General features: G+C 48.2%; 1 protein-coding gene across 8 annotated transcripts in view; it reads right to left on the bottom strand.

Annotated features, from left to right (window-relative positions):
* Positions 1 to 4910: 4910 nt before the first annotated feature.
* The window catches only part of CTXN1 (cortexin 1), a 177488-nt gene continuing 164675 nt past the window's right edge, over positions 4911 to 17723 (bottom strand). For 4 of the 8 annotated variants that reach the window (XM_059719531.1, XM_059719530.1, XM_019491248.2 and 1 more), the window contains 2 exons: positions 9148 to 9256; positions 4911 to 7043 (listed from right to left, as the gene is read on the bottom strand). In XM_059719531.1, the coding sequence (XP_059575514.1) occupies positions 6533 to 6787 (255 nt within the window). In that variant the 5' untranslated portion in view covers positions 6788 to 7043; positions 9148 to 9256 and the 3' untranslated portion in view covers positions 4911 to 6532. Of the gene's footprint in view, positions 7044 to 9147; positions 9257 to 11327; positions 11442 to 17723 lie in introns of all 8 variants that reach the window. The other 4 variants (XR_009457724.1, XR_002091405.2, XM_059719529.1 and 1 more) reach the window with 2 other exon arrangements.

Genomic DNA, 17723 nt, shown 5'->3' with positions numbered 1-17723 from the left:
TTGCCACTGGTCAGATGATCTCTGGGAAGACTGGTGGAGAACTGTGTACTTGCACAGGCAACATGCAGAGTCCGGGCAAAATCCTCCTTGCTGCCAGTGTTTCTTTCTCTAATAACTCCTCTGTGTAACAGGTTTGCTTCTGTGGAAAAAGCTTTGAATTGCATTAGTTGTCTCACTGTGCAACACAAGAGGGCAGCAAATGCTGCAACTTTCTTCCACAAAAAGTATTTGGGGGTTTTTCCACATTGAATTCCATGCATTTCTCTGCATCCCAGGTAGGGGCAGATGGGCACGGCCAGCCTGACTTCCAGAAGCCACCCATCTGCCTACAGCTTGTTCTCACCTCATTTAGCAGCCCAGTGGAGTCAGGCTGACTTTTGGGATGTCTAGAAAGGAGCTCTCTTGGGTGACAGCTATGCCACTGTCTATCACCCTATTGTAGAGTGAAAGAGCTAGGTCATGGGGTCCAGCACACCATAATTGCTATATATTAATGGCACTATGACACCCATGCTTCTATTGGTAGGTATTTATGACATCCATTGCTAGGGCTGCAGGCACTGGCATGTGTCTTCATAGTCCTGATAAAGACTGTATTGCACTGAATTTGTCACCCACGGCAGAAGCCTCATACCCACATGTATTTGTAAGACCTGTGGTACAGCTACATGAACCAGTTTGCATTTGTGATATCCATGCTAGGACTGCATGTATTTGTGTATGTCGGTGGCCTCTGTGCTAAAATTGTATCTATCAGAATATTTGTGTGACACCAATATGAGGGCTGTATGTACAGGTGTGTATCTGTGACACCCATACTGGGTGTATGTATTGGTGTATTAGAAATCTGGACTCATGGTAGATGTGATATCTTTTATTAGACCAACTAGATTTTTGCAAAAAAAAAAAAAAATCTTTAATTGGTGCGTACTTGTGACACATCAGTTCATTCAGCCTTACCCCAGATGTGCCTATGACTATCCATGCTAGGGACCACATGTATGTGTGACACCTGTGCTGGGGCTGTATACTACATATTTGAGCAAGAGCTTTTTTTCTCTTGCTATGAAGAAAAAAAAAAAAGCCATGTTCTTATATAAGAAACTGGAAAACCTGATCGTTTCCTGGCCCTTGTGGGTGTAGGAAACAAAGATCAAAAGAGCAAGTTAATTTGCAGCATCACCTTTTCCTTAATGACTTTTTTTTTTTTTTTTAATCACAACCAAATTATCATGACATTTGCACTGATGGCACCAGAGCCCCCCTCATCTGACATGGACCTCAGTACAGCTTAGCCTTAGTCCCTCCTATCCCAGTAGATACCTGCATTTGCACTGTGAGAATTTCTGTGTACTGCTAAGACCGTCTCCTAAAGCCAGACTTGATATGCTTTTTCGGTGTCTTCCAAACTGTTATGCAGGGGTAGCTCAGTAGGGAGAGTGACAGCTGGGGTCTTCTCTGGTTCTGGGAGAGCAGTGTTTAATGTAGGTGTTAGCAGTAGGATAATTGAAGTACATTTATTTGGTGCCTTAGCTCAAAAGGCTCCTTAATTTGGACATGGTTCTGCCATATTAACAAAGTAGGTTTTTTCTCGGCTGTCTCTGCAGTGACCATACACAACCTCTTTCTTTGTGATAAAGGCTACTATTCACTGGCCCTCCAGCCTGGGGCTCAAAGCTTTTTAATAAGGTAGCAATACTGGAAAGTGCATGCAAACATGAACAGTAGGCCTGAGCGAAGTGGCTAGTATTTGCTTTGGATTCAGCCGATTTTTTTTCGGGGGACAGTGATTTTTATTTGGTGATTCGAATCACTGTCCCAAATCAATTCAGCCGAAATCTGATTCAGAGATTTGACTGCTTCTGAATCTTTGAATTGCCCAGGCCCATCGCCCACCTCTCTCCCAGCCCAGCAATGGTTGCCCCTGCCTGCCCCAGCTCCCAGCACTTGGGGGTAGCGGGGGGGGAGGAAAAGTGAAAGAAAGCCCTGACTCAGCAGGTGCTGCTGGGCTGGAGAGGATGATCCCCACTGCCCCACACTGCATGAGGTGTTCTGCCACGAGCCCCCCGATGCCCCACCTCCAGCTCTTTTAAGGAACCCCCCCCACCCAAATCCTGCACTCACAGGTTCCTGCCTGGCAGGGGGCAATCCCTGCTGCACCCCCCCCCCCCCCCACTGCCCTGTGTCATGTGAGCCCCCCCGAAGCCCCAAGGCCACTGCAGGAGCTGGTGAGTCCCAGGGTGTTTTTTTTCTTAAAGGGCCGGAGCTGAGGCAGGCAGGGCAGCTGTGGGGGAGGGCTGGAACAGTGGGGTAGGGTTCGTGGCAGGGTTCCTCATGCAGCATGGGGCAGTGGGGATCGCCTGCCCCCCCCCCCCCCCCCCCCAGCAGTACCCAGTGAATGGGGCCTTTTTTAAAAGCACCGGGAGCTGGGGCAGGCAGGGCAGCCATGGGGGAGCGGGGGTCAGAGGGGGCTGTGGGAGCAGGCAGGGGATGGGGCCTGGCAAGTTTTCCACCCCCCCCCACGGTCCTCTCCTCCAGCACCCTCTCGCCCGCCCCCTACTTAACAGCTCCAAGTCTGGGTCCAGCTCCCTGCTGCAGTGGGTGGGGACTCCCAAATCATCGAAACTCTCCGAATCTTTTCCGAAGATTCAGAGAGCTTCGAATTGATTTAGACCTTTTTTATTGGTCTCCTGATTCGATTTGGATTTGAAGATTTGGCCACCAAATCAGGCCAAATCTCCTCCGAATTGAATTGGCACCCAAAGCTTCGTACAGCCCTAACGACCAGCACGTCACAAGCATGATATGCATGCTTCAAGTCTTTGAGATCATGTGTTCCCCTAGGTTCCAGGAGTATATGACAGCTTGCATTTTATGTTAAAAGTACCTGAAATGTGGGGTTGCGTTGGTGTACTGAGATGCTGTGGAATTCAGTGGACTTGTATACTCTGGGATAGGCTCCTTGTATGGTCTTCTGGTCCCATATGACCCCAAATTAACTGAGGGAACAGAGCTTCCAAAAGGTGCAAACTTGGCTCCACCACCCATTACTCTGACAGCAGCCAGGAAGGTTCAAAGACGAACAACCAGCACTTGGGTTGCTCACCCTTCTAGCCACACTGAGCAATAGATTCCTCAGTAACTTATTCCCTACCATGCCTACCCTTCCCATGAATCAGCCCCACAGAGCTGGTGCCTTGCGGTGTTGAAGACAAAGTAAAACCCACAGGTTTCAGATGTAGCTGATCAGTCCCAGCCTCACTGCTGTACTTCCTATATCCCTTCCAGTGGCTCCTTTCTTTAATGCAAACCTTGATCCCAATACAGCAGCCATCATTGACCTCTGCCCATCTTTGCAGGGCACCAGCTTCTTCTGGCTTTGCAAAAGATGTACTGGGTACACTCATAATGCCTTTCTAGGGCACCCGTTAGACCCTGATTCACATGTATTTACTTCTCTCCGACATGGTCAAGAGGCATGCAGTGGGTAGGACGGTTAGTCTATACACAACAGCGTGGAACTTGTGTAAGTGCTGTGCATTGGCCTGCTCCCTCTCCCAGAACAGAGGATGGATCGGAAGCATGGTCAGAAGGGTCATGAGGAGCAGAATAGTACATAGAGCAGCACTTCAGCTGCTGTAACTTATCCTGTAGCTATGTAAGTCCCAGGTTGCCCCAGAATGCAGGAAATGTGAAGGTGGATAAGAGCTCTTCTCCCTCCCTCTCCTTTAGCAGTCACTAAACCTACCCCTTTTATGTACCACAGGGATGATGTGCTGGCCATGGAAATGGAGGTTTTTCTTGTGTAATGTGTTTCACACTGTCCAGTGATCCTCTCATCACACCACAAGTGGCCAATGCAGTTCTTATGGGAATGAGTGCAGAATGAGGCAAAGTGAGTTAACTGCCTCTAACTAAGAAGGAACCCTGGCCCAGGACTCCACATGCCACCTGCTCACCGTGCCACAGACCACTGCCACATGAACACTGTGACACCAAGTGCATGAAAACATTCAGGGGATGAGGGCATTTTTGGCACTGCTGCCCTGCAGTGTCAGTGTGGAGAGCCGGAGCTGATGGATGATGGGCTGCCTCTGGCTCGCACAGAAGCCATGCTTGTGCAAGGGGACCTCCTATGGCTCAAATGCGGGGATGTAACGGCCCATGGGGCTGGCTTGGCCTCACAGAGATAAATGTGCTGACACCTGGGCTGACTCAGGCTCACAAAGGTGATATGGTGACACACAACCCCACCTCGGGCTCACACCCAGAGATGCGGTGCTGAGTTGGCCTACCAGTACTGCCTAGAGGGGAACATTATGGCGTGTGTGTCTTGTTGTGGCTTACACAAGGGGACACCATGGTGTGTAGACCCAGATGTGACTCGCTGAGGGACTGTGGCAAGGTAAAGCGTGTCTTGCTGTGGCTCACATCAGGGAACATAGTGGTATATGGGCTGGGCTCTGGATCACTAGAGGAACAGTGGGGTGTGGGTCTGGCTGTGGTTCAAAGAGGGATGTAGCAGTCCATGGGCCCAGCTGTCTCGTGCCTAGAGAAGCAGTGCTACGTTGGCCCAGCTCTGTCTCAAGGAGAGGTGATGGCACGTGTGGCTGGATCCAACTTGCACAGGGATCCATGGTTGCAGGTGGACCCAACTGTGACTTGCCTTGAGGGAGGTGGTAGCACATGGGCTGGCCATGTCTCTCGCAAGGTGCTGCGATGTTATGCTGCGACAGATCACTCAGTGGGGAGGTGGACAGGTGGGCTTGCCTCTGGTTCTTACAGGGAGATGTGGTGGCACAAGCAGTTGGCCCTGGCTTGCACCATGGGGCAAGGTGGTGCCTGGGACTGATTTTTGTTTGTGCTGAAGTGCATGGTAAGACGCAGCAGAGAGAGAGAAGGACAAGCAGTAAGGAGTGAGCAAAATTCACTTTTATTTCCATAGTGAAGGAGAAGGGTCTCCCCTCAGGGTGCAGTTCCCCACAAAACCCTCTCATCAGCCTACAGCTGTAGCCTGCCAGGGCTCCTGCTAGCCCCATGTCTGGCTCACTATGGCAAACAAGCATGGATCCTGGGCAAGAGGCAGGAATTTGGTCTTGTGTGAGCCCAAGCTCCATCACACCTCTGCTATGCTCCCTGTGTAGTAGGCAGCCAGGAGAGATGGGTTGCTCCTAGCAGGGCACCTAGGAGGCCTGAGCATCCTTCACTTCCACTACAACCATAGTGCAAGCATTGAGGACTTGACCAAGTTGGATAGAGTAAGAGACCTGGGAGTGGGGCCCATAATTACCAGGCTTGGGCTCACAAAGGCATGTATCCCAAGTGTCATATGGTGCCTTAGGTCCCTAGTGTCACAGCAGCAGCCCCAGGATAAAGAGGCCAGGGCTTCCTGGAGAGTTGCTGCCACAGCAGGGTCTACAGTTAGCTATGTGGCTACATCTTTGTCTGGAGGCATTTTGACCACAACAGTGGGGATACACACGTGCCTAGCATTCACTACTGTGGAAAGCAGGGAGTGGCCTGCCAGGGAGGGAGCTGCACATGGGTCTCCACATTGATTAAGTCGGGCAGCAGAGCTGGTCACAAGATCACACGGAGTCCCTCTGGGCATTTCTGTGCTGCTTCCCTGGTGCTCTTGTGAGTGCTGCCAAGAAGCATGCCCTGCCCACCCACTCCTGCCCTGCACAAGCCATTACCAGAAACAAGGAGGTGCAGCCGACCACCGGCAATGCACCAGAGATGGAGTGGAGATGGGGCATCTCCTGGGCAGCTTCACTACCTCATTTCCAGCTATGGCACATGTGGAACAGGAGCAGGTAAGTGGAGCTTGTTTCTCGGCTGCAGCCTCAAGAGCACCAGAGGCGTAGTACAGACACGTGCCTGAGCTCCAGCTGCATACAATGGGCACAGGGCACAGGCAGTGCTCACGTGGCATGGTGGGCTGCCCACCTGGAGAGTGGGGAAGCGTTGTTCAACCAGTGAGTATTCACAGAAGCCAGCACTAGAGGTTTGCTGTCTAAACTGCCTCATAGATACAGATGCATATTCAGCTCCACACGGTCAGCACTGCCCAGACAGGCAGGAGGAGGCAGAAGCTGCTGCACAAAGCTGCCCTGTCCCGCATGGAGCCCCCCAAGCAGGAAAACCCTGAGAAATCTGCTTCAAGGCAGGTCCTGTCCCACCCGTCGCCACTCACCACAGCACAAGACACTTAGGAGCACAGTAAAAACGCCATCTAAGCGGGGCTGCCTGGACTTGAGAGCTGGATGGGCCCATCCCTTCTAGGCCCCCTCAAAATATCAAACACTAAAGGTGCTGCAGACAGAGAAGAACACAGAAAAGTGCTTACAAAAGAGGAAAAAAACCCTAGAAAAGCCTCTCTGAGCAAGGTCCCTGCCACACCTCCCAGCCCAGAGCATCCCAGTAGGACCGCGGCAGCATCACACAGAAAGGAGGGGCCGGGGCCGGGGCCGGGGCGAGCCAGGGAAGGGAGGCACACAGAGTTTCCAGGCTCGCCCCACCCTACACCACTCTACACCAGCGCATAGTCGAACTGGCCCCTCTCCAGCCCCTCCTTGTGGTCGGTCCAGGAGGAGGCGGGCATGCGGCTGTAGGGGTCCAGCAGGATCCGGAAGCAGCGCACCATCAGCATCACCAAAAAGACCAGGAGGAAGATGACAAAGGCAAAGACGGTTTTCTGCTCAGCATCCATGCCCATGGTGCTGGCGGGGTGCTCAACCAGGGAGGGGGATAGCAGTTCATAATCCATCGTCGGCACATCATTCATGGCAGTGGCGTAGCACACCTTCCACGTGAGAAGCCAGAAGAGGGCTGGCTGCAGAGCTGGTCACACCGCTGGCATCGTCCTGCCCCGGTGCACACAAAACTATGCCTGGGGATGAGAGCCAGCTGGATTCCTGCTGTGCCCACACCCCAAGAGCAATCGCCTTCCTGGGCTATTCCATGTCTGCGAGCCCAGGCTGCGAGTGATGCTAAACGGGACTGAGTGGTTTGCTGCTCACTCCAGAGCCAGCCAAGATCTCCTGAAAGGGAAAGAAAAGGGCATGAGGAAGGGGGCTTCCTTTTCAGAGCCCTGTCTCTCACAGCCTAGCTATCATGTATACCTATACAGCACTCCACATCAGCTGGCTCAGCATGTTCCTCCAGAGTCCTTGCCAAACGGTACCTGCAAAGCCAGCCAACCCAGACCATCAGCCCCAAGAGAAACCTCCCCTAACTGCTCCCCATCACCAGACTAGTCTTTTGGAAGCAGCCTCACAAAAAGCACAGCAATTTTTTTTCCCCCCCAGAAAATCAGATGTTCAAAGCAGAATGCTGTTCTGGGGGTATTGAAAGTGTTTACAAACTGGGGTGGGATTTAGCAAATAGTCTTGACAAAAAAAATGGAGGGATTTTATCTGTTTCATTTTGACATTTTTCTCAGTGAAATATTTCACAACAGCATTTCTTCTTTGAAATAGATTTTTTTTTACATGCTAAATAACTTGAAAACAAAATGAACTGTTTTGTGTTAATTGACATTCAACTCTTCACAGCTTTGGAGCCTAATATTGAATGTTTCATTTGGGGCTACACAAACCAGAATGGATTTCTCTCTTGTTTGGTTGGGTGACTGAGAAACAAAGCAGAAAAATTTTAAATTTTGGATTGACTCAAGCATTTGAAGGCTTTATTATTGACGATGATGATATTCTTTATTGTGGCCCCTAGACTGAAATCCATTATATATGAAATGGCACAAGTGAGCCCCTTCCAAAGGACTCTACATTTGAATGTTAACCTGAATTATTCACCAGCCGGTCTAGACCAGCAGGCAGTGTTCCCAAACTCTTCCACTAGTCACTCTTCTGTACTGACAGTCTTGGCCTGCTCTGTCACATGGAGCTGCTTCTGCTAATTGAAGGACTGACTTTTTATGTATAAGTGAAGGATGAAAACCAGCTGTTCGAAAATTTTCAAATTAAAGTGTTTTGTTGGAAGAGCTCTGTTGCAACGAGCTCTTTGGCAACAAAAACTTAAAGAAAACAAAACATTTTGTCAAAATTCTTTTTTTTTTTCCTTTCAAATGCTTGAAACTTGTCTCCAACCTCAGGGGTTGAACTAGTTCGGGGGGCTGGACCTCTGGGAGTCCCTTCCAGCTCTACTTCTCTATTATTCTAAGGACATGGCATTGCTTGAAATATTTCATTTTAAAATCGTACTTTTTCCTCCATTCTGATTAACTTATACCCTGTGAAAAATAGTGCAGAAACTGTTAGTTTCAAAGAGAACCTTTTTGGAAATGTTGGAGTGATTTTGTACTCATGATGGTCCAGGAATTATATAAGAAGCAAGGATTTCTTTGGGTGATATCTTTTACTGGACCAACTGCATAGTCGGGATAGGATCAGACAAGCTTTTGAATGCAGTATGTTCTTCTTCAGATCCTTCAGTAACCTGAAGAAGTATGTCCTGCATTCAAAAGCTTGTCTAACTCTATCCCAACTAAGCAGTCGGTCCAGTAAAAGATATCACCCAAAGAAATCCTTGCTTCTTGCAAACTGTTTTGAAGTAATCCTTCCAACAAGCAATACTAGGAATGGTAAGGAAAGGGTGGGCAGTGAAGAAAAAATGCTTCGCCACATTTGCAAATTTCTCATGGGAAAACCAAGTATTTCCAAATGGGAAAGTTTCAAAAAGGGATATTTCATATGAAAACTTTCAGACACAATATCGGTTTTCGAGTCATCTCAGGAGCTTGTCCTGCAGTGTGTGCGAGAACCCGGATTTGTGGTACCCACAGGATTCCTGGTGCTCTTAGTTTCACAATCAGTTCGTCATGGTGCTTGACTAATAGTCATCCAGTCCCATCACCCAGCTCCCCTGGGAATAGGTCCCTGATGCCTGCCAGCCTTTTTGGTAATGACCTGCTTTTTCCATGGTGCTGTCTAGCTCCTCGGATGCTGCAGTGTCCTGTCAAGGGAGCTCCCAGCAAAGGGCATAGATAGCACCCGTAGCTTTGCTCACCCCTCCCAGGGAACACTGTTGAACTGCTAACTTTTCTCTGACCCAGACGCTCTGCCTTTATACACAGAGCCTAAAGGGAAGGAGGAACTGAGCACCTTTAGTAGGAAGGGGGCATCATACCTCACAGAAGTTGCATAGGGGAGTTGTCATCTCTATGGCAGGAGGAGGCAGTGATCCACTGGCCCCATTGCCTGGGGGCACTCTCTGACGTCAGTCTAGCTTTCTTAGGCTGTGGGTGTAAAACAGAAGGACAAGGACATGAGAGAGATATTAAAAAGGCCACATTTGTTAAGAGCTGATGTGAAGAGTAGCCTGAGAAAACTATTTCCAAAGCATGAGCAACAAGACGTGGGAATTCTGCTGCCTGATCATGAGTGCCACCAATTGGCCCTTCCCTGCAAACGGTTTACATACGGATCTGCACAGAACCAGCAATCACCCTAAACACATCAAGAAAGATATGATATACAGCCAAACCCTCAGATACCACCAAATTTGCACTGAGGGGAACACCTGTGATTGCCGCCTCACCAATCTTAAAAAGGCTTTCACCCAACAAGGACACTCCACTAGAGAGAGAGATGCACGTTTGAAAGAGCCACCCAGATACCATGAGAAGAATTGCTGCAGTGCAGAAGAAAACCCCCCATGAATTGCACACCGCTGGTTATGCCATATCACCCCTCCCTTGAACTCATTCGGAAAATCCTCAAACAACTGCAACCCATACTACTAAGAAACCCTATTCTTAAAGAGATCGTCTCAGAACCACCCATCTTACCTTTCAAACAAGCACCAAACCTCGCTAACCTCATCACCAGAAGCAAACCTCCTACAGCCCAAAACGCACTGAATGGATCCAGACCATGCCATGACAAGAAATGCAGAACCTGCCAACACATCTCCACCACCCCCACAATTACTACACCCCACAATCAGCATCCCTGCATCTTACAGCTGCACCTCCAGAAATGTAATGCATCTCATCCAATGCACCAAACGCCCTGATGGAAAATACATAAGAGAGACCAAACAACTGCACACCAGAATGAATGCACACTGGTAATCTGTCAAAGACAAGAACACCCAACTACCTGTGGGGCCACAATCGCCACAGGACAATCATTCTCTCCCCAATCTCTCAGTTCTAACCCTCAAAGGGAACGTACAAAACACTTCTCAGAGACGAGCCTCTGAACTTCACTTCATCAACCTCCTGGATACTAAAAAGCATGGATAAATCCAATGTCTACTAAATGTAGACATTGGATTTATGACACATTATAACCTGCCCAACATCCGACTCCCCAGGTACCTCTCCACTGTACAAGTACTGCATTCATCCTCCTTTTCTCTCCCCCTCCACCTAGCCCATCTCACCCACTGACTCCTCAATTTACATCTTCACTGACTGCCTGTCTTGCATGCAGACCAGCCTCTGGCTTCTTTACTATTCGTTCCATCCAGGAAGAGCACACACCAACTGCCAAGGCTTCCTCAGCTTGACAAAGGGTTTTTAAACCCGAAAGCTTGCTTAAAATTTTTTTTTTCCAGCTATTTAAGTTGGTCTAATAAAAGAGATCAGATTCACCCAAAGAACCTTGTCTACCTAATAGTTAAGGCATTTTGGTGATATCTGAAGAAAGGCATTTTGTGCCTGAAGCTTGTTTTAACAGCTTTCCCAAATATACAGTTGGTCCAATAAACAATTACCAAAAAAGGCCTGCCTCTCACGTTTCCTGTGCCATTGCAGCTTCAACAACACTCAAACTCAGCTACCTATCCGCAGTCTGAGACCATTTCTGTCACAGCCTTTCTAACAAGTTCAGGTCAGTTCCTGAGCCTTGGTATCTCTAGTCCTGCAGAAAGCAGGGCAGGGTGGCACCTTAAAGACTAACTTGTTCAAACGGGCAGAAACTTTTGTAAACAACAGCCTGCTGTCGGATGCTACGAACACATTTAAAGCAGGCAGGGGTACTAAATAGAAAAGAATACCCCTCAGTATAGGTCTATTCCAGAATAGACCTGGAATACCCCTCAGTGAGTTAACTGCTTTGTTCTTCCCTTTTGAGCTCTTCAACTCATCTCCACTTCCCTCTGCTCTCTACTTTCCTCACTTTTTCCCTATGCTTTGTATTTAATTTATTTTATTCCTTTCCATATAGGAGCTATGAGATCTGCAAATTCATTCCTAGCATCTGACAGAGTAGCCTGTCACCTGTACAAGCTTGTACCTTTCTGACAAAGTTGGTCTCAAAGGGGATCACCCTGCCTGACTTCTGACTAATGCAGCTATCTACCTTGCTCTTGGCTTCTACAGAGATCCTGGTGTCAGATTCCTGCAGCCAGATGTTCTCCCTGATGAACGTGAAGAAACTCTCTTTGGACCCTCTGGAGAGGTCTTTGATTAGCACCTGTGTAATTCAGAGCAGAGTTGGACTAGTTTTGTTTCTGTGAAACATCCCCTTGATAGAGCAACAAAGAGAGCACCAGGCTCTCCTTCCAAGCCAGGCAGCACTAGATCACTAGAGAAAGGAAATGCAGCCTTAGCATGGAGGTGGTCCGGGATCCGGCTCACTGACTGCTCCCACTGATGTCAGTCACTGCAATGAGCCAATGAATAACTCGAGCAAACTGCAGGATCAGAGCCCTGCTGAAACTAGAATTTGCTGTTTTTCTTCAAGGCCCCAAGGAGGTTATAGGAAAATCTCAATTTACATTTTTTTTCTTTAAAAAATACCCAAAACCTAACTTTCAGCCCAGAATAAAAATTGCAATGTGATCCAGAGGTGGGCTAAAGATGGAGAAAGAGAGAAAAAAAATCAGCACAAAGGAACGACTTCTGATTTCTTTGAACACCTGTGGCTGACTATAATGCTGTGACCAGGAGCAGCCACTGGCTCTTGCTGTGCAAACACCCATCAGTCTTCAGACCTGGACAAGCCGGGCTGAGCTCAGTGCCACGAAGTTTCAACTGGAACAGATTCCATGGGATGGCTATTCCAGCCTGTACATAGGTCTGACTTGTCTGTGGGCAGCATGAGCAATATTTACATCAGCACCGGGTACCTGCACTATGCACAGAGGCCAGGCCCAACACTGTCAGTCCAGTATGGCCTTCGTGTCTATTTAAAGACAAATTAAAAATGCCCTTTTCATGGCTGGTTATCAGAATCCCATCCAGTGGGGATTTCTGTCATACTGACCGTATTTCCTTAGTGCCCAGTGTAACATGATACATGATCACCTGAGCAATTTATAACCCAAAATATAAAGAAGTTCTCAGATCTGTGATTGCTCCCAGGCCATCCTTCTTAGTTTTTTATGACCTTTTGCTGTATGTAGGTCTTGTTAGAAAGCAGGAAAGCAATGGGGTTTGACTTTTAGGCCTCAGTTATTCCATTCATTTTCCTTCATCCTTGGGGTGTTTCAGATAACATGCATGGGATAACATGAACATAACTGCCTCAACACCTCAGGGGGCTGGTATCGCTCTTGGAGCAGCTCAGCTAGCTTTCTTTGATGCAGAAGGGTACTATGGACCAGGCATTAGTCCAGATGTTGGGAAGTCGGGGTTTTAATCCCACTTACCCAGTATCCTGCTGTGTGACCTTGGGGCAACTGTTTCCCTTCCCACCGTGAGTCATCTTTGTGACCTAGCCTGTGAGCTGTTTGGCTCAGGATGGGTTTTCAGTGAGGATTTATGCAGACTTTGGCATAAAGGAGCCCCAGTCAGTCAAGCCTAAGCTGCTTTTATAACACCAGAAATGCTAGTACCTGCCCTGGAAAAACCTGAACTCACTTTTGGGGTTGCCTTCCAGTTAAAGCAAAGACCATGGATCTGATGCAGCATTGTTGTCAGAAGTTTCCCTGAAGTTGAAGACAGTCTGACAAATTGAACCTAGCAGCCTTTCCCCATACTCCAAAAACGAGCACAGCATCATCAGACGCCTGGATAAGGCAACGTGGCAGCAATCACAATCAGGCTGCGATGATCTTTAAATGTCCAGCCACAACACTGGTTGTTTCCCGTCTTTCCCATCTCTCCCAATGTAGGTCTCTGCCACTGGAATGCCACTGGTATCGTGGCAGTGTTAACGTCTCCATGGATACTGACCTCACCCAAAGCAATAAGCCTTAGCAACTGCAATAGCATACTTATCGGGGGTCCAAACAACCCCTTGGGCTGCTGTCAAACCTGAGGCTTCCCTCTACAGTGTTGCTAGGGGACTGTTATACAAGCAGGTTGTGGCAGAATACCATCTCTGTCTCTCCTCAAACTCTGCTATCTGACAATTTGGTTACCATGGTCACTGCAAAGGGCAGACACCTCTGCCCCATCTCTTAAGTTAACCCTGAGTTTTAACCTGAGCTGGATATATTCCTGAGGGAGGGGGAAACCTGCTCCCTCTGCCTACATGACTGGCATCACATACCTGGGTGGGGGCTTAAGCTCCCTATTGTTCTAAGCACTGCCAACATGACTGGGAGAGGGCTAAAGACCCGGCGATCAGTGATGCATTTTAAATTGGTTGGCTGGCAGCCAACAGCTGCTCACCTTCATTGAATTGGGTAAATGGGATCATAAGGGCTACATAATTGAAGGACTACCCAGGAGGGAGGGCAGTAGCCATGATGAGAACTCAGAGAAAAGCTGGACCATCTGAAACTCTCTCTCTTGAAACTTGTGATCAATGAACTGCCTGCCTCCAGAGGGAATTTCCACCTGCCTCTGGCTGATACTCGTGAGTAAGCTACTTGAGATCTAACTAGAGATATAGCTTGCAGTAACTCAGATGTGTGATCAAAGGCCACCATGCCACTGTTTGCTCTAAGCTATTTCTCTGATATTGCTCTACCCTGTATCCTATTCCAAACCTACTCCTTGTAACCAGTGAAGTTCTCCTTTGTACCTAGCATGGGAGACTTATTGGGAGAAGGTCTAGATTATGCCTTGGGGTCCCCTTGGTTCGGCTGACTAAGGGAGACCGCTATTTGTACTTCAGACTGAGGGAAGCACCCCAAGTTCTTGTAGTGGGTCAAGTACCCTCAAGCATTACTAGGCCTGTGTTTCCCAGAGGGTGCAGGTCCCAGATCAGTCCAGGCTCTAGATGATGGTGGTGTTACCCCCAGGCTTGCAGGTGTGCTCCAGGAAGGGGGTCGGCTGGACGTGAGGTGCCCCAGGGAGGCACTCAGAGCCTGGAAGGTGGTTGGGTGCAGTGAGGTGGGTGGCTCAACACAGGAGCACCCCCTACTGGCCCACCACACAGATTTGTTGCATCCCACAAGTAGAAGCCCCTTATCTCCTATTAACTGTACAGTATATCCATGCCATCCTATGAGGCCCCTGATAGCACCAGTCTTGCTCTTGATGCTGTTTAGCTGTGGGATAAATGGTTTTGTCTAGCAGCTGCTACAAACTGTAGCACCACAATGCACAGGTCCTGTTGGGGAGGTGATAGCTCTCTCCAGGTGATTGTTGCCATAGAGTGGTTGCTGTGGAGATCTCTCTAGTTCTCCTGCAGAATTCATCATACCCAGTGGAGCCCAGCAAGGGAGAGATTAATGTTCTCTGTTACTCTCAAAGTGCCAGCATCCAGCCAAACTGAGGACAGGCTAAGGGCAGAATCCTATTCCACTTTACATACCCAAATAGCAGCTTCCCAGCCATGACTGCTATCTTTGACATTCACACACAGTTTGCAACCCTACAGCATGTGCAGCATGCATGCATGTCTGCAAGTCTACAGAGCATGTTTAGCAGGTTGGGCTCTAGCTGGGCAACTCTATGCACGTATCTGAACATAAGTCCTAAAACCAGTGGGATTCCTTGCAGTGCATCTTTGCCAGCATGCTGAGACAAATCGAATGCTGGGTTTGTAATATTCTCCTCCTGGAGCCACCAGCAGATCACAAGATGATGGTCTTGGTGCATCCAAAGGGAAACAGGCTGCAAGGCTTCACCGTGTCAAGTTTACTCAGTGCTCACAGTGGAGCACACCCTGCCCTGTTTAGTCTCATGTCTAAAAGGGGCAGTCCTGCTGCTGCCACTGCTATGGGTCACTCTGATTATTGCTGCTCCCCTTGCAGGTCCCTGGGAATGAGGGTAGCTGAGTCTTTGTGGTAGGCCACAGCCATCATGCAATCTCTCCTACACTCCGGCTCTGCATGCTCCTCTCTATGCTGGCATTCAAAGAAGGAAAACACAGAAGTTGTACCCAGCCTGGATTCTGCTTTCCCGAGTCCTTTGAGACTTGTACCCTCTGGACACCCACTTAGGATTCAAGTGCTCTTGTCAGCAACCATGGTTTTCAGTTGCGTGTTTCCCTGGCCTCTCTCCTCCCAGGTTTGCTCTGGAGATAGGAATGTGTCTGAATTCAAAGCTTGTCAGGAGTGTAGGAGAGATGAGCTCTGGCCACAGAGAAGTTGCGTTTCTTAGCAACCCACTTAAAGCTGTGAATGATGGAGCTTTTCATGCAGGTGGTGCCTTGTTTACTCCACACATTCAGACTGTGGCTGAATTCAGAGTGTCTGAGGTGCCATAAGTTTCATTGCAGAGGAAAGATAGGCTATTGGCTTGATTAACTCCTACCTTCCTAGCATAGAAACCAGCTGGAGCAGACCTGCAGAGCAATCCAACTGTTAACCTCAGGCCCTTTGCTATGTAAAAGGCTTGGGGAAGGGAGCCATTGCCTCTTTTGCTATGCATCTGCAGTGGGTCCTGGCTTGAAACGTAGAAATGCCTTAAATCTGCCCATGGAAAACATGGTTATTGTGTACAGCGGTGCTGAGAGGGACCTGAGCTGCAGGCAAACAGGCTTACTAAGCAGCTGCTCTCAACGGAGGCACAGACCGTCACGCCCCCCATCTCTCTATGCACCAAGGGCACAGGTTTCTCCTAATACTCACCAACCGAGGCACCTTGTGGAATATAAACCCATGCAGTTGTTGCTTCCTTGTTCGGAGGCCTGGTTCATTGGACACTACTGCAAATAACCTTGCCTATAAGGTCGCCAAGCACTTTGGGTCCTTTGAGATGGCTGCAGTATAACTCAAAAGGCTGCTTCCTAAGACTGGCATAAAGAACAGGGTGCAAGTGTACCTGTCACGATGACTGCACCAGTTAAATTTGAGGATCACGGTACTTCTATTAGAAACAATCACAGGAAAAGGGTATGGCATATCCTTGGCCTGTGTGCCTGCTCCAGGCTAGTAGAGGGGTGCCGTTTTGAGTTCACTGTTCTAATAATTCATCTGTGGTGCGCCTTTTCTGTTCCTCCAAGACCCCAGGCATGCAAATACTATGGAGCACCCAGAGAGCCTTTCTTTATTTTGGATCCAAACAATACAGTAGTAAGTGCCTGGCCCAAAGTGAACCAGTTCCCATTGTCCTGCCAGTCAAGGATAGCAGGAACCAGGAACTGGCCCATTGTCCTTTCATCCAAAGAAATGAGGAACTAGGCATTGGCCCATTGCTTGCCTGCTGAGGAAATGAGGAGGATGACACCAGTGTATAGACAACTCTTCTGAGGGAACTTGGAACGTGCTTCAACTGGTAAAGCAATGTGTGATTTGCATGGTGCGGGAGCTCAAATGAACAGCTATACAAGATGTTTCCTGAACAGTTGACTAATTAACTGCACAGTAAATGTTTCAGTCTCTAGACATGCACCCCATTAGGCTGGAGTGAACTAATTTCCTCCACAGCAGGATATTACTTGTAAACACCAGTACTATCCTGCTGCAGAGTAAAAAAACTCCACAGCAGCGCATGTGTAGATGGTGGAAGGGCTGGCTTGGGCATGAGGGTGCTTCAGCATGTGGCTAACCAGCAAGAGTCATTCGCAGTAGCCCCTGCCAGCTGGGGCTGCTCTGACCTGCCTCCATGTGCTGTGCATGAATAAATTGCTGAGCTTATTGCTCCTGGGCGCAATTAACTCCAGAGCAATAAGCTCCACGGTTTATTCATGCGTTGTAATTCCACATGTAGACACATCCTGTGCGTATTAAAGTCTGTGTTGCACCTTCACCTTGCAGACACTGGGGTTTGGAATCTGAAGTTGGGTTCTAATATTTCCAAGAGAATGGGAGCTTCCTTCTTGAGATTTGGATCAAATAGAACAAGAAGCCATCTATGTTTGCTTATTTGTCCTTTAATAGTAGAAAGAAGTCCAGACCAAGTCCCCATGCCAATCATCTCTGAATCGGAAGCATTTTGAATTGGAAGTTAGGATCACCAGCTCCACATGATCAAATGCCAGTAGCCATAACTGAATAAAATGCCTGAAATCATCTGAGACTGGTTGACAAATGTTATATATCTATATAGATAGATAGATAGATAGATAGATCTATAAAACATGCATGCACATGCACACAATTAGGATTCTTTTAAATAGTATTCAAGTTTCTCATGTAATTATGCTGTCACGAACTTTAAGTGAAACGTCAAATATTATGTGACTTGCTATAAAACTGAGAATCAGAGACACCGAGCTGTTCAGCTTGTGTCTTGCAAGTACCTAGATCTGTTTGTTCCAATACCAAACTCACTGAAGCTCTTGGCCAGCTTGCCGTCTGTCTCTTTGTTTGCTTGTTTGTAGGTTTTTTCCCCTGTTATTTATGCCAGAAAATGATAATGATTAATACAATGTTGATCCCTTATTTATTTCTGTTCCAGCACTACTTCCTTTATT

This window comes from Alligator mississippiensis, chromosome 16 (genome assembly GCF_030867095.1).
Source record: "Alligator mississippiensis isolate rAllMis1 chromosome 16, rAllMis1, whole genome shotgun sequence".
Lineage (NCBI taxonomy): Eukaryota > Metazoa > Chordata > Crocodylia > Alligatoridae > Alligator > Alligator mississippiensis.
Note: the sequence above shows the minus strand (reverse complement) of the source record. Positions and strands in the feature narration are given on the sequence as shown.